The sequence below is a fragment of the Schistocerca gregaria genome, chromosome X (genome assembly GCF_023897955.1).
Source record: "Schistocerca gregaria isolate iqSchGreg1 chromosome X, iqSchGreg1.2, whole genome shotgun sequence".
Lineage (NCBI taxonomy): Eukaryota > Metazoa > Arthropoda > Insecta > Orthoptera > Acrididae > Schistocerca > Schistocerca gregaria.
In genome coordinates, this window is record NC_064931.1 from 522,118,433 (window position 1) to 522,141,744 (window position 23,312).

At 37.8% G+C, this 23,312-nt stretch overlaps 1 protein-coding gene across 1 annotated transcript; it reads left to right on the plus strand.

The window, feature by feature from the left end:
• The first annotated feature begins 1,765 nt into the window (after window positions 1-1,765).
• LOC126298394 (ATP synthase subunit b, mitochondrial-like) lies at window positions 1,766-22,877 on the plus strand. The gene is made up of 5 exons (XM_049989702.1): window positions 1,766-1,893; window positions 2,854-3,060; window positions 6,990-7,153; window positions 8,272-8,460; window positions 22,107-22,877. Exons 1-5 carry the CDS (start codon window positions 1,860-1,862, stop codon window positions 22,281-22,283), a joined length of 771 nt encoding a protein of 256 aa, XP_049845659.1. The 5' UTR covers window positions 1,766-1,859; the 3' UTR covers window positions 22,284-22,877.
• The last annotated feature ends 435 nt before the right edge of the window (window positions 22,878-23,312 follow it).

Genomic DNA, 23,312 nt, shown 5'->3' on the forward strand with positions numbered 1-23,312 from the left:
GATGTCACAACCTAAATAGTTAAAATGTTTTGTATGTTCTATTGTCAGTCACAATTTTGCTCATACATGATGTTTTCCTTTAAAAGTAATTGACTTTGTCTTCTTTTCTGAGATCGTCAAATGACATTTTCCACAAATCTTACCTGACAAATGTATTCCCCTTTCTAAATGTAAATAACATAACAAGTGGCATTGTCGAATTTACTTAATGTTCATGAACTTTACGGTATTGGACAGTCAAATTTCTTCAAGAAAACGTTATGTCCGTTAAATACGACATATTTGTCAAGAAGTTTTAATTCTGATGTGTTGCTTTTCAGTTTTGGCAGCTGCCTTGCCGCAGTGCATACACCGGTTCCCATCAGGTCACTGAACTTAGGCGCTGTTGGGTATGGCCTGCACTTGGATGGGTGACCGTCTGGGCCGCCATGCTCTGTTGCCATATTTCGGGGGGCACTCAGCCTCATGATGCCAATTGAGGATCTGCCCCAGCGAATAGTAGCGGCTCTGATCACAGAAAACCATCATAACAACTAGGAGAGCGGTGTGCTGACCTCACGCCCCTCCTATCCGAATCCTCATCTGAGGCTGACACAGCGGTCGGATGGTCCCGATGGGCCACTTGTGGCCTGCTGACGGAGTGCTTGCTTACTTTTCAATTTTACGTCATTCCAGTGGTGGTTGCTGTAGTTCGTAAGATGTATCTTCTCTTCCAAGGCGTTCAAATCATCGCCATGGCTGCTAACTAAAGATTTTAGACGTCATATTATTACTTTTTCGTTATGTGTTGTCAGTTTTTGTTTCAGTATCCTCTATATTCGCAAACGTGGATCCACTGTGTTTCGTTATGCTATTTTAGACTGTTCGATTTTGGCCGTGTTTTCTTATTTATTACGGATTTATACAGTGAATATGGTTCAAAAATGGCTCTGAGCACTATGGGATTTAGCATCTATGGTCATCAGTCCCCTAGAACTTAGAACTACTTAAACCTAACTAAACTAAGGACATCACACAACACCTAGTCATCACGAGGCAGAGAAAATCCCTGACCCCGCCGGGATTCGGGGCGTGGGAAGCGAGAACGCTACCACACGACCACGAGCTGCGGAAGTGAATATGGAAAACTGTTAACATGAACAGGTATAGTTGCATTCGTTCACGATTCACTTCCGCGATGTTATTGTTGTAGTTATAGAAACTTTTCACTTTCCGTTTCCAGTAATGAAAACCCGAAAAAAGACTAGAAATCTGTAGATCCTGAACTGGTATCGATACTAACGTGAACATGTTTTATATTTATTATACGAACAGTTCTGTTCTTACCCACATAATTACTTATTTCCGCACAACACGAAAGAAGCACATGACTACGTATGAAAAGGTTTTTCAGAAACTGCTACGAGTCATAATACTGGTTGACATTAAAATTACTTAATGAAGTAAAAAGTCTCGAGGTCTTGCTTCATTAAATAATTTGAATGTCAACAAATTTTATCACTAGTTGCGGCCTCTGAAAAACATATTACACTTTTTAAACATATGGCTTTAGTCACACGACATTTACAATTTTTGACATGACGTCCTAAGCGTAATACGTAGCTAAATTTCTTACTGTTTTTCAACAAATAATAAGTTCTGTTATCCGATAAATTTAGGACGGGGAAAGCTTAATCTGAAATTAAAGATTTTTAGCTAGTCCCAAAATAAAACTATATGTTACGAGCAATAAAAAAACAGAGCGATATTTTTGTGGGGGTAGTGGAGTATCTTCCAAGTGTAATATTACTACGTAGGTGTCCTATCCTATGTTGGCCCGGCCGTGAACGAAAAGGGGCGAGGAGGTCAAAGCTGGGAAAATGTCAATGTTTCAGAGGCTTTCTTCAGTTCTGTGTAAGTATCGTGTATTCTGTCTAATAGTTAATATTTAAAGCCCAGGTTTTCAGTGTTATAAGATTTATTCGCATATGGCATATGCAATATTATTGAGTTCCGCAATGCGTTGCTCTAACAGAGATTGAATGGCCGAGTAGAAAATTTTCATGGTTACTTTAAGGTGGAGGGAGTCGTATATAGTTGTATAATAATATATCAATCTTTCAGTATTGTTTCATAAAATCATAATTCACACGATTCGTTTAATGGCGTTAGCAGTAAGTAATACTCCCAATTGACCGACATGAATAGATTTGAGTATACTGTTTCAACAAAGTAAACCCTCCAATGCAATGTAGTTCAGTAATGATGGGATTGCCGCCCCCCCCCCCCCCCCCCCCCCTCTGTCCTTGGTGAGACAGAAGATTGACAACTTCCACTGTGCTATTAAACCGTTTTGAAAAAGGGGGGAGGGTGGTCGGCAGTTCGTGGGAGGAAACGAGTAAGTTGTATATTTTTATATAATGGTATTGATGTGCGGAACTCCTTTTCAAAATTTGATGAATTTATCGGTTTGACTTCGGACATTTACTCAACTGAGTAAATTGTATGTCTCAGTTCAGTTCGGCACTGTTTTTGTTTCAGAGGGGTGGTAATTTTCTTTGTCTGCAATATTTATTTTGTATTTGGAGAAAGAATGACATTCCACTTCTGACGGGTCAGGTATTCAGTTTTCTTTCGTGGGGAAATAAGTTTTTAAATCAGCCAAGTCTGTCTGCTGTTAAATTTGTTATGGACATCAGTAAGCAACCCACCTTTTGCATTAGAAATAAAATGTGTAATGCTAGACACAAAGAGAAAAAGGTAGTTCATTATATTGACAAAAAGACGTTTTCAAAATAAGTATTTTGCATGCTTGGATTGCTTTGAATGCAAAGCAATAACATGTTCTTACTTTGTGTATGATTTATTTTACAGGCCAGAAGTCTCATGTACCATTATTAGCTAATGTGAGATGTGTACAGAAAGCCTCTGGACTTTTACCTGAAGCAAGAGACGATTACCCCGAGAGAGACCTAAAAAATTTTCCTCGACCCGTGAGGGCTGAATTTCCAGGAAAAGTCCGTTTGGGATTTATCCCAGAGGAATGGTTCACTTTCTTCTACAAAAAGACTGGAGTCACAGGTAAGAGATTAAATTCCCCTGTGTTCATTATTGGCTGGAAAATTTAAGTGATTGTGGCTGGTTAAGGCGTTTCCTGATTTAACACTAATTACATTGAAACAATTGTGTTGACTGAGTGCTAGTTTGAATGCTGCGGTATTTGTATAGATATTGTGCTGTTGTGTTGTATCTTCTTTCACTCTTTTGAATGACAACACTCAACTATTTTATTACCTACAGGTAGATTGATAGTGCCCTCAGTATTTTGCTTGTGCTGGCAGAATAGGTTTTAGTGGGAGGTCTATGGAATAGTGATCCAGGAGAAATAATTTAGGTTAGATTTGAAACTTGCATAGCTACATCAAAATCTGTTGTAATCTTCTCAGAGCATTTTCAAACAATGGAAAATCCTGGATGGGCTGTAACAATATTATGAAGAGGGTAGTTGCTACTCACCATGTGGCAGAGGTGGAGAGGCTGAGTCGCAGATAGTCACAACAAAAAGAATGTCGGAGAAAGTGAGCTTCTGGCTAACAAGGCCTTAGTAGAAATTACCCCCCCCTCTCTCTCTCTCTCTCTCTCTCTCTCTCTCTCTCTCTCTCTCTCTCTCTCTCTCTCTCTCTCTCTCTCTAACACACAGCCGCCATAAACTGTGGTCGTGTCTGTGTGAGTTGCGTGCATGCATGTGTGTGTTGTCTAATTTTGATGAAGGCCTTGTTAACCGAAAACTCACTTTCTGACAGTCTTTTCGTTGTGCGTATCTGTGACTGTCTGACTGTCCATTGTATGGTGAGTAGCAACTATTCTTTTATTACTATTGTCTGAGTATTTTATTGCATATTGTGCACACACATCATAGATAAATTACTGAAAATACAGGAGCTTTGCACTGTGTAACGCTCATTGTACAGTTTAACACGCACATCAAATTACAACATAATTACGCGTTTTTTCATGCCTACAAAAAGTTGCAAGAGGTGAAATATGCCAATAAAAAAAAACATAAAAATGTCAGAGTATTTAACCCTGGCCTGAGTATTTGTCATACTGACATAACCACAAAGCCACAGTACATGAATAAATTAGTATTTGAAGTAAGAGTTTTGTTACTGTTGGTTGAAAGAACTGTTAGTGTTTACATATTCACAACTACATTGATTTGATGTTAGTGAAGTGTTCAGTAACATTTGGATGGCATTAGGTGTTGGGTTTGCTGTAGAATGTACTATTATTTAAACTATGGTTTAACAGTTAAGGTATTTGCTATGAAGTTTCTTCGTAATTTATAGAAGGGGATACTGGAAGCAGAGAAAGCAAGACCAAGCCTGCACTAAAGACTGATATAGTGAGAATAGCAGTACAGTGAGTGAGCATGGTAGTTTCACCCAACAGCCACTATACCCATCATTATATACCCTTATCCTGAACTTCCTTTTCCAAGGAGTTGCATATCATCTGTTGATGATGACCAGGAACAGTTTCATTTATTACAAGAACTATACAAATATAACAGGGAATTTTTGCAAACTTTACCAATGGTTACTGTAGTGCTGTTGCCCTCAGTCTGTAAGGCTGTCAGTGACCAAAGCATGTTTGCATCTAGCAAGAATCTCTCTCTTTGAATTGTTTAAAGTAGGATATCAAGGTTGCTAAATCCATAGTAAAATAATCAGTTAACTGCTTTAAAAAATTGCTTTTAAATATCTCTGGGATTTTAAAATAGTGTTCTTGTAATTATCTGGAGGTATTGACTTTTGAGGAAAGCTAATTGTATGCTTGAATTTGGAATACTAAAGTTCTATTACAGACTACTGTTATTTACAGAAACTATTTATTTCCAGCATGCTGGATGCCAACAAGGCAACAACTTGAAATGATTCAGCAAAATTATAAAAAAAAAGCAAAATGTTGAAGTTGCATAGAAGTTAATGAAAATTAACTGAGGACTAATTTCAGACCTTTGAATTTCTTTTTCAAACCATCTGCATAAGTAAAACATCATCCAAACCTAGTTTTCAGTTAATAAAGACAAACTTCTATGCAACTTTGACAGTTTTTTTTATAATTTTGTCGAATTGTAACTTGAGAAAATTTATGAAGTGACACAATGTATTGGCACCTCATATGAAATTTTGGTTTCATTCGGTTTTAAGAAAAGTAAATTTCAGATTGCTCAGTACATTTTCTTAAATTGTGCACAGTTGTTGTATATTTGTAAAGGCACAACAATTGTAGAAGTTTGAAATGTGCTGCAGTGCGGCCAAAAATAACAAATATCCCAAGTGAGTCTTTTCTCATATGCAGAAAAGATAAGTCAACAATAAAATTGTTATATTTAAAGAACATTAGAAGGGCTTCTTTTTCATCACTGTATTTAAGAAAATGTTTATTTACCTTTTGCCGTGCAAAAGAAACAATGGAAGATATAAAACTTCAGAAACGATGTAAAAAATACATCTTTACCGTGTTGCCTCTGGTATATTACTATTGCTTTAAGCTTTATAATGTCAGGGATGGCAGTGTATGGACTGTGAATACAGATCTGATTGTCACTGTGCAGTTTCTAAAATATTTGTTTTGTGTTAATGTGAAAGATATTGTGCTCAGCAGGCAAAATAGATTATAGGCTCGCCTTTGCAAGCATTTGAGTGTTCAGTTCACAACAGTGCTGCTTTTATTGCAATAATTTCAGTGAACTTCCCCTCTTTCAAAAATTCAGAATATAAATTTTGTGGGGAAAATGGCTTCACACAGAAAGTGTGAGTAAGATAGGACCTAAAGTTTCTCTACTTCCACAACCTGATTTCAAAAAAATCTTAATTTATAATAAAACTCGATAAATAGTGCCCAGCTACAGATAGTGTCTGTTCAGAATTACTGTGGATTTTGCATACTCAGGACCTTTAAATTTGTTTCTCCAAAGGAATGTTCTGATTTGCAATACAGAATGACTTAGCTGACGTATTTTAATAAGATTGTGAAAGAGATGAATGTGAAGTGTAAGTTTTGTAAAGTGGGTAAACTTTAACTTGAGACTAGATCACCTATGTTTCAGCATTGAATGAGTATATTTAAATTGTGTACCATGATCTAATGGGACACAGATTCTTAGTGGTTTATAAAAAAATGTAAACTGTATTGATATGAAAAAATTAGTATTGCTGTCTAAGTATATATGATTTTAATTCAGAAAAAAAGAAAACTGAAAATAAAAACACTGAATGGTTGGTATTTTTATTTTGTTAATATAAAATCAGGCATATCATTAGAATTGTTGACCTAGTAAGTTGTTATATTACTACATTAAAGGAAAAATGAGGACAGTTACCATGCATGTTTGCAATTAAAATTACTTCTCTTAGACCAGTTATAAAGATAAGATTTTAAATGTATTTATTTTTGCAGGCATTGTACCAAAAAGTTTTTGGGGAAAATAAATTTGAAAAGGAGGGCCAAACAAGATGAGAAACCTGAATGTTTGTCATAATATTTGGTTTTGTAGGATTACTGAAAATTACTGTCTCCTTCAACTTTGGTTAAATCCACCTATCAGTTAAACAGGGAATGCAGATGTGAATCCAGATAATGTGACATTCTTCTTGTTTTGAACAGTTGTAGATGCAGTTAACTAAATTCTAAGAGAAATCATCATCCAGCTAAGGATCAAATTTTAAATAATCAAATAGGTGTAGATTGTTTAATGCAGTAAGGCAAAACATTTTATGTAAGAAATGCAAAGAGAGTAGAGTTCGCATTGGTCAGTGGACAGGCAGAGCAAGAAAGGTGTTTACTTGAACTATCTGGAAATGGATGCGATTTTGTTGGCTAAGGTTGGGCAAAAATTTGTTGTGGTGAAACTGCTTGAGTTGTGTTATTTAATCATGAATTAGTTTAAAGTAAAATTTATTACATGGCATGGGTATAACTAATTTGTATGCTAAAAATTTCAGGCCCATATGTCTTTGGCTTGGGTTTAACAACCTATTTGTGCAGCAAAGAGATATACATCATGGAACATGAGTATTACAATGGTTTGTCATTTGCCATACTCATTATTTTTGCTGTGAAGAAGTTGGGTCCAAAAATTGCTGCATATGCAGATGCAGAAGTTGATGTAAGTACTTCTTTTTGATGGCTGCTGTTAATTTGCTGGTGAAGTAGGGAATTTTCTCTATGAGCTGCTGTTTGAACAATGAAACAATGAGAAATTTATAGTTTCAAAATGGTGAAAAGTTATTACTGGTTTTTGAACTACACTATACTGTTGGAGTCATTAAAAAAATTAAGACAGTAGTTATGTTAAAAGAAGTGGGTTTCAAATATCAGCTGCCATATTCGTATTCTGTTATCTCCTGTATACATAAATAATGCCTTCAGGCAGATACCACAATGGTTTCTTACAGGCCATGGCTGGTTTCCTTTCCTGTTAGTGTTCAAAGCTGGCATTCATGTTATCGTGACCCCAACAACCTTCTTTCCTCTGATTATTACCTAAAATTGGTAAGCAATGTGTGTAATATAATTTAAAAAATGGTGTCATTCACTGAATAGCACTGCCAATATATTTGGAAAATAGGCTGGTTGTTTGACTACATGGGTGTTCTGGATCTGTTGTGATGATCTTTGATAGTTTTCATGTTGAATGTGGTGGTGTGGAATACTGGTTGACTGACAGCTGCAAACATTTTATAGGTAGGGTGTCACAATTACAGAACAGTGTTGTTCTGTCTTTGAGTAATGAGGTTTACTAAAGAGTAATGCCAGTTTTCTTTTTTGTCAGTATTTTATGTGAAAATCATTATTCTGAAATGTGAATTTAACTTGGATAAGAAAGTCTGTTGCATAAATATTCTCTTAATATGTAATAAGGTTCTTAGGTGCTTCAATGTTCAGAAACTTGTGTAAATCCTCATTTGGTCATCCAGTTTCAGGTGTTCATAATGTTACTAAATCCTAGTGTCCCTCCCTATCCTTCCCCAAATGGTTGGAACTAAATCTTTAATAAGTTTGTGAACAGGACATTAAACTCCGATCTTAGTGCCTTTAACCTTCTGCAACTAAATGTTTGTTGCAAAAGATTAGCAACACTTTTTAACCAAATGATGGATAGATGATTAAGATGCTTATTAGAATGGCTTATTTTCCCAATGAACTGTGATTTCAACACTAGGGTAGCATTTGATAAGTTCTTTTCCAAGTCATCTCTTGTTAATTTTACTTGCGTTTTTCCAGAAAGAAGAAGCAGAATGGAAGGAAGCAAGAAATTCTGGTATAAGAACATACGAAGAAGCAATTGAAGAGGAAAAGAAGGCTCAATGGCGTGCAGAGGGGCAGACACTTCTTATGCAGGCAAAGAAAGACAATGTTGCTTTGCAGTTGGAGGCTGCTTTCAGAGAACGACAAATGATGGTCTACAATGAGGTAAATTTATATTTGTCAGCTGTCACCATTAAGAACTACATACTGCCATAAGTTGAGTGCCAGGATGCAGATAAAGCACTTCAAATTAGTGCACAATAATTCGTAGAAATTGTAATTAGGTGTGCATTTTGAACCATGTGATTGGGGAGTTTGATCAGCAGATTTAACCTTGAGAAGTAGTTTCATTCAGAAATTGCTTGGGTAAATTTTATGTGGTGTTTGTGTCAATGTAAAGTAATAGTACAAGAATGTCATGCAATAATCTGTCCTGATAACTGTTAAAATTGAGCTGCCCCCTCAATGACGTGCACAATTGCTACTTCGGGAAATGAAAATTCATTTTCAGTTCTTCCTGGATCACAAGAAATTGCTACTTACAGCTAAGTTTGCAGTGGAGGTAACAGTAAATCTACATTGTCGGTGCAGTTCAGTAGAGTGCACTGTCTTTCCAATTGTGAACAGAGCAATGCAGATTATTTACACATTTCAGATTAATGTGCCTTGAAGGTCATATAAAGCTTAAATAGCATGTGCAGTGCCACTTAATGGGAAGAAGGGTTTACTGCAACTGCCCTCACAAGTAATTTTGGTGTCAGTGTTAAATATAGACTCAAAACAAAGCCCCTTGTACTGTGGTATGTGCAATAGATGAACAGGGACACCTGGAATGAAAAAGTCCATAGTGTAGGTTTTTCCTCAAATGACTGCAATATTTTTGTAATATGATGATTGCAGAAGACTGTAGAAGCTGCAAGATGAGTGTATCTCAGGTATGTAGTAACAAATGTTCACTGCATAGAGGTGGGTCTTTCATGGTTTGTCCTGTTATCATTTATGGGGCTTTGGGCCTATCTCACTATTTGGGAGATGTAAGTTTAGGGCCAAGATACTCAGCCCCACAGTAAACATTTTGGTGATCAAATCATCTTAAAAAAAGACACTGCTCAAGTACAACTTGAGCAACTTAGGACTAGCTACCTCCAGGAGGCAGGAATGCAGAAAATGTAATGGCTTGTGGAATCAGCTAACATAAACCCAAATGAGCGTGCTTGGGACAAGTTGAAATTTGCAGTGCAGTGCACTGGATCATCTGACAAGTACTGCTATTAGACTGTGTTAAGTGTGAACATCCATCCATCCATTGTTGCGATGTTGTGTAGAGCATGCTAAGAAATGTCCAAGCATGTTACAAATTACAGATTGCAGCAACATGGTATTAAATGTTTCTCAGCAGTATATTTTGATTTTGCAGATGTAAACCTCTCTTTTGCCCACAGAAAAATTAATCTAGTTTCATAAGGCTTATTTCATGGCCTGTTCCCCTTGAAGTTACATCCTCACACTTTTGCAAGAATGCAAGTGGTGAAAATACTCAATTCAGTATTCATATTACACCCACTGGCATTCAATACAAAGATAAATTTCAAAACAAAAGGAACAAGACTGATGGCACACACATCGTATAATTTGATGAAAAAAAACATGCGTTACGTGGAGTAATGAGTTGCATGTTAAATTCTGCTGGCTGTTGAACACATTGTCTTCATATAAATACAAGTGTGTGATATTGGACTTGGCAACTTTGACAGATTTGGATGGCACAAACACACAAAAATTAAAGATTTTTGTCAGCCAGTCAGATCTAGCAATTCTAAATATAAGTGTACAAAATATGTAGTGGGTGATGATGTTCCAGTCTTCACTTTGATTATGATAAATTGTTCAAACAGTGCTTTCATCCACTGTTCATTGCATTCAACACAAAATTGTACCAATCACCATGTTGTGGTTACATTCCACTAATATCCCAATGTGTCAATAGCCATGTTCAGATGAATCTCCTGGCACAAGTATGACTAATGCACCGAACAAAGTACAGTCCAGTATAGGGCACCGGCCACTTAAAGTGACTAAGTTTAGCATAGAGGTATGCACATCAATATGTCTCAATGTAATTGCCCTCCAAGTTTGGACATAGCTTTCAGTGCTCTTTCACAGATTGAAACACTGTACAACACTCCTGGTATTTCATACATAGTGCAGTGTTGACAAGCATGGTTCGTGCATACCTCTATGCTAAACTTAGTCACTTTGTGGCCGGTGCCCTATACTGGACTGTACTTTGTTCGGTGCATTAGTCATACTTGTGCCAGGAGATTCATCTGAACATGGCTATTGACACATTGGGATATTAGTGGAATGTAACCACAACATGGTGATCGGTACAATTTTATGTTGAATGCAATAAACAGTGGATGAAAGCACTGTTTGAAAAATTTATCATAATCAAAGTGAAGACTGGACCATCATGCAGGATTGATTTTAAACCTGCAACACTAGTGGTATAATTTGATTTAGATTGATTCATACTAACGAGCACAGCTCTGCCTATTGGATCACGCATACAGCACTGAAATCATTCAAATGTCTAGTATCTACAGATAATGTTCCACTCTCTCAGATGACATTGTAAAGAGTGAAGAAAAACCACAGGCCTGTGCTCTTAGCTATTCATGGCCACCTTGCTGATTTTTGTTCTGTTGCTTGCTGAGTTGTCTTTTTCTGGGTCCCACGTTGCGTGGACATTTTGAGGAATGAACTAGCAGACTGGATAGAAGAGCTTCTACTTACTCCCAGCTGTGGATTTCCAGGGGCACATGAGATCTCTTACTCATAAATAGATCATTGCTTGGTGGCTTACTGGCTCATCTGATAATCACTGCACAATTAAGGAGAACAATGCAGCATTGTGCTTTTCCTTCAACTGCTCCCAGAAGGAATCTATAGTCCTGTCATCTCTACATCAGTCACACCAGTTTAACTCATAGTTCTGTTTTGTATAATGAGCCCCCACCCCCATTTGGTTGTGGAGCCTTAGACAGTGGCTCATATCTTAGTAGAATGCCCTCTCTTTTTGGCCCCTGATGCTAAGTAAGGCTTTCTGGGCTCATTGCCTCCAATAGTGGTGAACAATTCATAGATGGTTCACCTGCTTCCTAGTTTTCCTTGAATGTGGTTTTTATTCTCAGTTAGCATGTTTTAATTTGCTTTCTCCAATTTGTGATTGATACAGCAACTAATGATATTCGTTTTGAAGAGAGAAACAATCTTAGCTGCAAAACATACTTTATTATTTTATATTTTGCTAATAATGTGTTCCACCTTGGTTGAGGCATCTCCAGATTGACTGGCACAATATGTGTTAAACCCACAAATCTCCACCAATGCATATGTCTTAGCAGGCAAACATCATTGTCAATATTTTAAGATCATTGTGTGGTGTCGTGAGATAAAATAATGTTGAGAGTACATGAGAATTCATGTATAAAATACATATACCTCAGTAGACAGTTGCCCTTGTTGAGTTTTGAGATTTCGTGCAGTGGCCTTGTAGAGCATATAGCATAGTCCAAAGGATACCATAAATTGGATCAGGCCTACAGAAATGTTTCACAAAAAAGTCAACATATAAGAAATGCTGTTGCACATGTGCTGGCCACACAATTATTTTAAAATATTGGCAATGGTGTTTGCCTACTAAGACACCTGCTTGGACTACAGCTTGTGTGTTTTGCAGCTGTTGTCACCCAATCTGAAGATGCCTTAAACAAGGTAAAAAGTGTTATTGGCAAAATATAAAATAATAAAGCCTGTTTTGTAGCCAAGAGTGTTTCAGCCAGCCTCCAGAGCTGGGGCAGGGTGGTTAGGGATGGGGTCTCTCTCACTATATCACTAGGTCTGGGGCTCCTGACCCCAGTTCCTTGACTTGGCTAATCTTTCATCCCTCTTCTACTCTGTTCAGTCAGTTTTGATTCAGTTTCCCTCTTTGTTGAACTCAATTCACTATACTAGGTATTGCACTATTTTGAACAGCGGACACTTGTGACTAATGGATCAGGGTGTGGGATTGCTGCAAGTAGCATATTGCCTTTCACATGCAGAGCCCTGGGGATGCCCTCCTGCCGGCTTCCCTATCTCCTTCATCTTGCTTTTTATTATTCATGACAGAAAAGATGTCCTTCATGTTTTTAGCTGTCTTACTTTTGCTGTTATGAATCTCGTGATTAGACGAGAAATTTCAAATAGTAAAGCGTACATAAACAAGACACAATAATGTTTATTGCATATCTACATTTTGTCACTGTGTGGCCATCTTCACTGCAAAAAAATGTGGGAAGAACCGATTAAAATATGGTAATATCGTCTCATATTAAATCTATAGTTACATAGGCATTAGATTAGAGTCAATCATAAAATACATGCCAGTAAATGTAAGTTAAAAAAAAACTTATAAGAAAGGACAGCTTGCTGCTTACCATAAAGATTACACAGTAGGTTGCAGAAAGGCACAGTTACTATGCTTATACAAAGCTTTCAGCCACAGCCTTCGTCAGAAAAAGAGAAACACACACCATTCATTCACATGAGCAAGTGCGTACACACACACACACACACACACACACACACACACACACACACACACACACACACACACACACACACACACACACAGCCATCTCCGGAATTGGTCGGAATGTGTTTATCATGTGAGAATTCGTTAATCATGCAGGATTGAAGCAGCAATTTGGAGGAGGTGGGTAAGGGGAAGAGATAAGAGTATATGCGTGGGAGGAGAGAGGAGTGCTGTCTGGCATAGTGTGCAGGGACTAGAATCCCAACAGGTGTGACATCAGGAGGCTGTGGGGTAGTGTGGTAGGGAAAACAGAGTGAAAAAGGGCAGGAGTAGGGAAAGATTGGCAGGTGTGCTGGCAAAGGACAGCAAACAGAGGGTGGGAGATGAAAATGGTGAGGTGGTGATAGGATAGATGGTGGAAACTACCAGTTGGAGTGTGTGGGGACAGTATATAACTGTAGGTTGAGGTGGGGATAGTTATGGGAGTGGAGAATGTGTTGCAAGGACGACTCCCATCTGCACAGTTCAGAAAAGCTGGTGGTGGAGGGGAGTGCCCAGATGGCTCAGGTACAGCAGCAACCATTGAAATTGAGCATTTTATGTTCAGCTGCATGTTATGGCACAGGGTGGTCTACTTCGCTCTTGGCCCCAGTTTGGTGGTGGCTGTTCATCCTGGTGGATAGCTAGTTAGTAGTGATACCAATATAAAAAGTTGTTTAGTGATTGCAGCCCAATCCACCCACCCAGCACTTTCTATTCCAGTCGTGTCACAGGTTTATCATATCCCATTAGGGGGAGGGCCACAAAACTTACGTTTGTATCACTACCAACCAGTTATCCACCAGTATGAATAGTTACGACCAAACTGAACAGGAGCAAAGTAGACCACTCTGCCATAACATGCAGCTGAACATATGTCAAATTTCAGTGGCTGCTTCCCTACCTGAGCCATCTGGATCCTCCCCTCCACCACCAGCTTTCCTGAACTGTGCAGATGGGAGTCATCCTTGCAACACATTCTCTGCTCCCATAGTTACCCCAACCTCAGCCTATGGTAACATACTGTCCACACATCTCCATCCAGCAGTTTCCACCCTCTGTTCTATCACCACCTCACCATTCTCATCTCTCATCTTCGTTAGCTGCCCTCTGCCAATGCCCGTGTCAGTTTTATCCCCTCCTCCTTTTTTGCTCCATTTCTCCCCACCACTCTGCCTCACAACCTTCTGATGCTGTGCCTGTTGGAATTCTAGTCCCTGCACACTCTACCAGACACTGCTCTCCCCCCCCCCCCCCCCCTCCCTGTCCATCTGTCCGTACACTGCTATCCCTTCCCTGCTGCCCCCCCCCTCCCCCCCCCCCCCCCCCCCCCGGTTGCTGCTTCTACCTCACACGATAGATGCATTCTGGCTCAAGATGCCAGTTAGCAGTCGTGTGTATGCGGTGTGTTTGCTCGTGTGAATGAATGGTGTTTTTCTCTTTCTTCTGAAGAAGGCTGTGGCCGAAAGCTTGATTGTGCATGTATGCAACTTAATGTGTCACCTTTAAGGTAAGCAGCACTATTCCCACACTGTTAAATCATTTTACGTGCAGTTCCCAGTGTTGGAAAATATTTGTATATGCACATAGTCCCAACTGGGCTACTCATGTCAGAGGTTGAGTCCGCACTGAGGCCACTGTTCACAATTGCAACACAGCTGGCTTCAGTGTACATAATACCATTCTAAAGTGCCATCCTTACATGTATGATACTTCGGCAGCGTATATTTACTTCATTTTATTCTTCTAGAAATGTGGGTACATAAAACAAATGAGGTGCCTGTAATGAAAAGTAGTGACAAATGTTTTATAGTTATACATGCTGGTAACTGTGTGAACTAGCTTTTCTGAGTTACTGCTGCATATTTTATAACTGAACATAATTTTTTAAATTGTGTCCAGTTGTAAAATGTGGTGTAACTATAGACAGTGGCCACAGTCTGAAATCAGCCTCTGACCTGAATAGTCCCATTGGGAAAGTGTGAAAATGTTTTTTTTTAATCCTTTAACTTAAATTTGCTGGTGTGTATTTTATGTTAGCATTTAAAGCTTACGCAACTGTAGATTTAATAAAACACACATATTTACTTATTGCTACTGGTTCTTGTCATACTTTTTAACTCTGAAGAGTTAGGCATCAAAATACTTGAGTATCTTGCTTATTATCTGATAAAGATTTATCTAATAAGAACCACTGGTGGAATGGAACTGAAAACCTCTGGGAAGTAGAAAAGTTTGAGTCGTTCATAATTGATGTTTAGGCAAGCCTCCAGCTGTTATTATTTAAATGATGAAACACTGTACCAGTTATGTATTTTTTTCGTTTAGCTCAATGCTTTTCACGAACTTTTTCTCATTGTCAAATGCGTATATTTACATAAGTATTTTGTGTGGCGTTTGCGTGTGTTCTGCATCTCTTGCACTGTGTCTTTTTGAGGTTATCAGTTAGTGTGCCACCTCAGTTATGTACATAAGTCTTACAAACACACAAACTATCACTGTGGTGCTGTATTTAAACCAGAAACATACTAGCAACGCAGAGCGAGTGAAGGTGTCAATTAGTGCCTAAAGTGGCCAAATGACAAAACACACTAAATATGATTAGACAAAGGTGTGATGGACAATCACGAAACTGCACATACACAGTAGAGACAATTTGTAAATGGTTGTGATTGGTCATGATATCTTTATTGTAGCAAACCTCAACCACCCAGAAGCGATATTGGGAAATTGGTTTACAGAGCTTAGTAGCGGCACGAAATGTTCAAACTTTACATGTTTACTGCACCACATTCTCTGAGCAGAGCACCCTGGTATCAAGAAGTTAACGATGTAATGTTTGTAAACATGACTTCATGGTCATTCAGATTTTTTCTCCACTAACATTTTTTAAGAAGTTTAAATTGCGGGAAAATTATAAATATGTTGATGCAAAATGACATTTTGAACATAGGAAATTTGACAGGAGTTAATCATAAATGGCGGGAGTATGCTAATTCTGGGAATGTAAAATTGGGGTTATACTGTAGTTAAATTTTCACCATGAGGTGCTGAATCTCTTAAAAATGTCACTGGAAACATCCAAACTGGTACAGCATATTATAGTTTGTAAAATATACAAAGAGAGAAATGGTTCTACATTTTTATAATCAGATGTGGCTGCCTGGTAACTTCCACAACTTGAGATGTAGGCAACCTCTTTCCAAATTGCAGGAAGTATTCTATATTGCCCAGTAATTTGGTTTTGCCTTCACTCAGTATGAAAGCCTGGAATGAGAGGTTGACTGGTGTGGCCAGCATATTACAATCCAGTAAGCACCTCAGTCACTGCATTCTGGATTCAGGAAGTATTACTTTACCCTTGAGAATTATAATAAGCCATAACATTTAATTATAATCATTCTTCATCCATTCATTGTCATTTGCCCGGTCATTGTCATCATCATTATCATTAGTCTGTTGGATTCCTATAACACTACTTAAGGGCTTTGTTTCCCCAGTTACGCAAATTCCTAGGAAATTATCCCAGCTCCATATGGTCCTTCCCAGTAGTTTTAGCATTGTTGGTGCTATCACACACATTCGCAAAAGTGATGTACCATGGTGGAATTTTTTGACAGCAATCATACATAGTCCATTGTGGGTTTCCCAGGTCACTAATTGCTGTATATAGGTGCTTTTCCTCCAGATTTGTAGCAGTTATTTGTTAGTTACATTTGACAGTGAGTGGGTAGAATTAATGTTAAATTTTCATCTGACAAATTTGTGGATGTATAAGTGCAGATAAAATTCACTCGTCAAGACTTGTCTACAGGAAGTATTTTTCCTAGTACTGCCAGTGGAGACATTGAAACTGAAGACAGCATTCATAGCATTCAATAGCTTCCTTTTTCAGAGAGTAAAGAGGAACTGGTGAAGTTTGAAAATGGGTGCAATTCATTGATCCTATGGTAAGAATAACCCACTTGTTACAAGGAAGAGAGGGGTCAAAGATTATGGAAAAGGCTTTCAAGAGAACAGCATGTCAGAGTTAATAAGCACTTGTTAGCTCCAGTAGAGTTACAATAGAAGGCACAGACTGAGAACTGTAGATGAATTAGAGGAAGAGAGAATGAAAAATGGTGATAGTGTAATGAAGGAATATGAAGAGGGTGTGATACATAACTAATAAAATTTTAAGAAGCATTATGTAAGAACAGGAATAAGGTAGTTGAAGCTTGTGTTGAGGAGGGTGGTGGGGTGACAGTGTTAAAAAGAAAGTTCCCATTTCTGGAGTCCAGGGAAATTAGTGCCAGGTGAGAAGCTCAAAATTATGTATTGGGTGTAGGAGGTATATGTCTCATTTCAAAGTGTGTTCATTTACTAGGTTACTGCACATCCCTGAGGTACAGTTCTTTGTCGATTCATGTTTTACACAATTTTGGTTATGTTCATCCCTATATAGAAAGCTGTGCCATGGCCACATTCCTGTTAAGAAACAGTAGTAGTTTCTTACCCCACTTTGTGTTTCATGATTTGCCATTGGTGGGGATGGACTAGACGACAGAGGATGTGTGCATGGTGCTGGTTTTACAGTGAGGATGGTTGCAGGGGTTACAGCCTTGGAGTAGGAATAGTGGTCTAAGAGAATATCATGTAGATTGACAGGGACATTTTGAAGCTGAGAAGGGTGGTTGAAGAAAACAATAAAAGGTTTGGTATGCCTATGCGGAAGATCTTTTAATACATTTAAGACCTGGGTGGTGATAAGTAATTAGGAACTGCATCTGATTTGGAAGTAGGCACTATGTTGGTCAGAGGGAGAGAGGAGATGTGACAAAATTTGTTTGTGGATGAGGTTAGTGAGGCAGTTACAGGAGAGGAGAGCCAAAGTGGCTGTTAGTATAAGTGTGAGGGATTTTCATTTTCTTTGCAAGGTAAATATGTCTGATAATGCACAAAACTGCTAAACTTGTGCACTAAAACCATTGCATATTTGCACCTAAACAAACTCTTGGAAACTTTCCCACAAATGGATCTGCTCGGCAGTCTTCTCCTTCGTCATTCCAAGTAGCATAGCTTCTAATTAATCACCACCACCCTCTCATTACCCATGTTTTTAATGTCTCAATAGATTGTTCCACCACGTTACCAGCTTTCTTAATACTGCCTTCTAACCTTCGCAACCACATTTCTAAGATAACAAAGGTTACCTCAGAGTTGCTGCTTTACAACTACACCCACTATAAAACCTACCCCATGCAACCACACAGCACCTCCTTCTCCAGCCCCATCACTCTGTCAGTTTGTACGTGATTAGAGGCAGAGCAACTTGTGAAAATACTCATGTTTATTAGCTGATGCTTTCATTACATGACTATCAGTATATGGAGGAGTATAATTGAAATGGTGTGATCTGTTAATGGACACAGAAGAAATGTCAGCTTTAAATTGCTTCAGTATTATCTGTAACTTAACTTGAGACCTTACTGCCTGCTATAACACAGAGGTCATTTAGATCCTCCCACGTAACACTAGTGCCTTGAACTTTGTGGATGAGATTTTTCTTTCAAACATATTTTTGTGTCCTAGTCTGCCACCCTAGCCTCTATTTCTTATATACTTTTAAATTTTGTAGTAGTTTCTACACATTTACTCTATCCTTGTATGCACAACCTTCCTCCTTTTTATTTTTTCTGCAATCTTGTTATTTAACTGTAGGATCATTTGTGCTATTAATTCCCTTCTATTTCTAATTCAGCTTTACTTCCATCCTATCGATCATATTTGAACTAAAAGTGGCTAGTTATTACTAATGGACTTTCATACATTCCCTTTCTCTAATTCTTATCTTTGCATCCATTACTTCATGTAGCAAGTGAGTCTGTTGCTTTGGCCCCCATAAAGTCGTGTGCACACAGCGATGTGCACACAGACGACATATCCCACGTCACGACACATGGCGCCGTCGGCACACACCACGAGTTGCTTAATGTGATTTAGCACTATCCACCTGCAGATGTGGGGTTTATTTGGCTCACAAACTGTACAGTTTCTATGTTAACTCTATTAAAATGCACATTTACTTTCCTGATCATATGCTAGTTGTTGTTCTGATATAAACTTCAAACATCACGGAACCTGTAATGTGACAAGAGAGATGTGTGACCACTCAGGAAGGTCATCAGCTTAAAGTTCACCTGATCAAACTAACCCCGACAGAGAGCACACTTGAATTTTCATAACATCAGATATTAGAGAAATTGATTCTGTCAGTTTTGTAGGAAATTCCCACAATCTTTCAGAAAATGTGAATTTTCTACTAATCCAGACCTCGGTTCCAGATCATGGTGCTTCACCCAGCTACGCTGCGCTAACATGTATCTTCACAGACCTTACATTAGACAGTTCGAAAAGCTTAAATTGCCAAAATGGTATTGATATTCAATTATAACATATGCTAGTAAGAATGACATTCTCGTGAAACGTCCTTTAATGTGCTATTGCCTTAAAACGGCTCTCTCATAACAATTGAATTATAACATGAATGTAACTAAATACGAAAATTCAGATACTAGTATGATGATTTCCATCATTTTATTACAACAAATCATATGAGTAGTGATTTGTTCTCTAGACATTCCATGTGCTGGTGCTTAGAAACAGCACATATTCATAGCATTCAATGTATAACAGAAACCCACTGAAAATGTGGTTCTTCTGAACATGACACATACAGTATGTCATCTTGCATTGTGCTTGTGACGTAGAGAGCATTCTCGCATCCTTTTGTTTCTTCTTTACCTAGCCTGTTGCCAAAATATCACAGAACTTATTTTGTTTCACGTGACAAAATGGGTGCTCAACAAGAAATATCTGTAAGACACATCAGAAAACTCACAGGGTGTCATGTCAACATTAGCTGACTCATTCTGTGTGCTGACGGCTTGAGGTTTTTTAGCAGATTATAGATTCACATTTTGGAATTGCCTTTCAACATAGTGGCAATTTGAGCATAAGTAGTTTATGAAAGTGAAGTATACACTGTTGATGGATATGTAAAACAGCTTTGAAATGTATTTTTGTTTTATGGAAGGAGAAAAGTGTGGTGAAGATAAGGATATCTAAAAAGGACAGTTCAGATAAAACTAAGAATCAGTGTGTTCTTCTAAGTGTAGCAACTTTTGTGTGGCAATATGCAGTCATTTATACGTACAAAAGTGAGACAAAAAGTAAGGTCTCAAATTTCTTTGTAAATAAAAGAAGTGAAAAACTTGAATTTGGCGCTATTCTGCGAAGCTTGTTCTCCAATCCGCCTGAAGTAGTAACTTTGTGTTAACAAATGCCAGTACTGCAATTGCTTCAGATGCCAGTCCTGCAGTTGCTTGCAAAGTGGTCCACATTGCTGTTTATATTAGATTGCCTTCTGTGATTGAGTACTTGACTGTAGAAGGTGAAGCACCGGTTCACATTAAAGATAGACTGAAAAAATGTGTTGGGATGCAACAGTGGATATTAGCACTGTTAAACAACAGGCCTGTCGTAACAAAGCTTAAGAGCAAACAGTATGGGCTGAAGAAATGTGGAATAGCAGACTGGTGTATGTAGTGACTCGACACAACATTCAGTCAATGATGTCATTTGTGGTGACCACCAGGTGGCTGCAGATTATTTGTGCCACATTACCTACCCAAGTAAAGGCAGTGTGGTGATCATTTCACAACTTGAACACAAAATATTTGTTCAACTTGCATACCAAGAATGTTAATCAACCAGAATAGAGAAACAAAGAAAAGCAATTGCCTTCCAGGTCTAGTAGTGTTTTTATTTGCAGGGGGGAAACTCACTGAAGAAGTTACTGCTATGGTATTCTGGGCTGCAGAGGGTGTGATTATGCTTGATTTTTTGGAGCAGGAATGGACAATAAATTATCAAATGCATTAAAACCCTTAAACAGCTTAGATTGCATCTTCAGCAAGTTGACTTCTATTCTTCTGCTTGATAGTGGAAGGCCTCACCAGCTGTCACACCACTTGAAGAGATTATGGAAATTGGATAGAAAGTGTTACATAATCCTCCATACAGTCCTGACCTAACGCTATGAGACTTCATCTGTTCTGACCACTACAAACAGCTCATCACAGGATTCACTTTGAAGATCAGAAGGTCTTTAAAAGTCCATGTGTCAATGGCTTCAGAAGCAGAACTGTGCATTTTACCTCACTGGAATACATGTGGTTGTAAAAAGGCAGACCAAAATTTTGGAAATGGATGATCATATTGAGAAGCTGTAAATGGCCAGTGTTGCAGTTTTCAGCCTATGTGGTTGCATTTGAAACTACTCTTCTTCCTCTTTTAAAAAGTCTGTTGAGGACTCAGCTCTTCCACTGCATTATTTACATTCTGCAAGAACTTGTACTACATTTACACAACTGTATTTCTTAAAGAGCTCAAGTTCGAATGACCTTGAATAGAGCACACATTTTTGTACTTACGGCATTGCACTGTGCTGTCAGTTGGAAAGCAAACAAGGATTAAACAGTCTATCGTGTCAACTGACTCTAATGTCTTGTTAGAATTTAGTGTTCAGTTATATCGAGACAATTGAAAATGAATACATTAGTTTTTGAATAAGTTTAAGGAAAATAAATTGTTGTGGAGTTACTGTAAGCAACTAGACAACTGTGATGAAATTATTAAAATGCATCCAATTAGTGGTGTTAGTAAACTGTCTTTTAAAAGTGAAGGCAATTTTTAAGATTTTTAGCAAATATGCAAAAACAGATTGAGGAAACAGATTATCATATGAGAAATATTCTACAGTGCCAAAGATGTTAAAAGTAAGGGAATAAATAAGTAAGTGTTGACAGAAAAGGTAAAACATTGGGGTTAAAACCATATCACTTACTAAATGTGCAGACTAGAAAGAGACCGGAAGTGACCAAAGAAAGAATGGTAATCCTACAGTAGTGGTCTATTCTGTTGTCAGCTTTGTTGACTAGAGTTTTACATTGTCATCTCCTACTTACTCACATGTTTCCTATAGTGCTATCAAAAGTTACTCACTATGCACCAGCATACAGAAACAAAAATTTTGCTGCTGCCAGCTTATGTTCCTAGTATACCTGTTCTATTATTAACACAGTGTTCACTTCATGTGTTAAATATCACTGCATCTGTAATTACTTATCATTTCATGATCTTTTTTTACTAGGTGAAGAGACGGCTGGACTACCAGGTGGAAAAAGATGCAGTAGACCGGAGGATTGCCCAGCGTCACATGGTCAGCTGGATTGTCAGCAATGTCCTTAAATCAATAACACCTGAACAGGAGAAGCAATCTTTAAGGAAGTGCATTGCAGATCTTAAAGCATTGTCTGTGCGACAGTAGGTGCTTACAGGAAAATAAGTATGCATTGTTGGTATTAAAAACGTCAGAACTACGCTCTGCATTAATGTAAATTCCTTTTTGGTAATTTATAAATGTATGCCTGTTAGTGAACAGGTATAGTTACATCATAGACCAGGATATTATGGTTGTAGTGTCAGACAAATCATATATATGTATTGAATTTGAGTTTCAACATAAGGTGAATAATGAGAAATATAAATTGTGTATGATGGGTGATACTCATTTACTGTATATGAAAATGTCCTCTAAAATTGTATGTTAACAATGATGAAGTTATTTATTGTTTGATAATTATTTTAGTTTCTGGAATGAAAATTAAGCCTGCAGATAATGAACTTCGGTTAATTGTTTGCCCTATACATGGTGCTGCATTATATCATTCTCAATTTGAAAAAAGATTGTGTTTATACTTTTTATTTTGTTGCTTTATTTTTATCCATGAAAAATTATTTTTGAGAAGTATCTGGTTCTAACAGTAGTTTATTCTTTGTCAGAATAAAAATAGAACTTGTAAGTTTATCATGGAAAATTGTTCACCTGTATGCTTCACTCAAATAAACCTGTTGTACATAACTGGAAGCATCATTGAAACCAGAAGCTTACATCTGTAATATTGTGTAGTATTAAACTTAAAGTAATAATGAAAGTTCACTTGAGATCAGAATTCGTAGTGGTATGCAGTGTAGTTAGCAGTTCCCAGTAGTGAATGTTTGAGTATTAGGAGGCACAATAACTTCTTGGTACACTTCTATTACATACAAAATAATATGAAATTGAATATTGCAACAAGTCCTGGTGAATGGTTTTGCTTCCTTACTCTCTACAACAAATATAAAATTTTTGTGGTAGGAGTATTTTTGAGGTGAATTTCCTTTCTGTGCATAGTATGCTGGATAAATCATTAATAAGGAAAAATATTCTGAAGATCCCATGATGCTATGCACTTAGTCATCAACCTACATCTATACTTCACAAGCCACCTTTGAGTATGTGGCAGAGGGTACTTTG

Coding starts and splice junctions, on each gene's coding strand:
- LOC126298394 (XM_049989702.1), top strand. CDS start 1,860: ATGTCAATGTTTCAGAGGCTTTCTTCAGTTCTGT. Junction 1,894..2,853: donor GAGGCTTTCTTCAGTTCTGT/GTAAGTATCGTG, acceptor TTTATTTTACAG/GCCAGAAGTCTCATGTACCA. Junction 8,461..22,106: donor AAATGATGGTCTACAATGAG/GTAAATTTATAT, acceptor TTTTTTTACTAG/GTGAAGAGACGGCTGGACTA.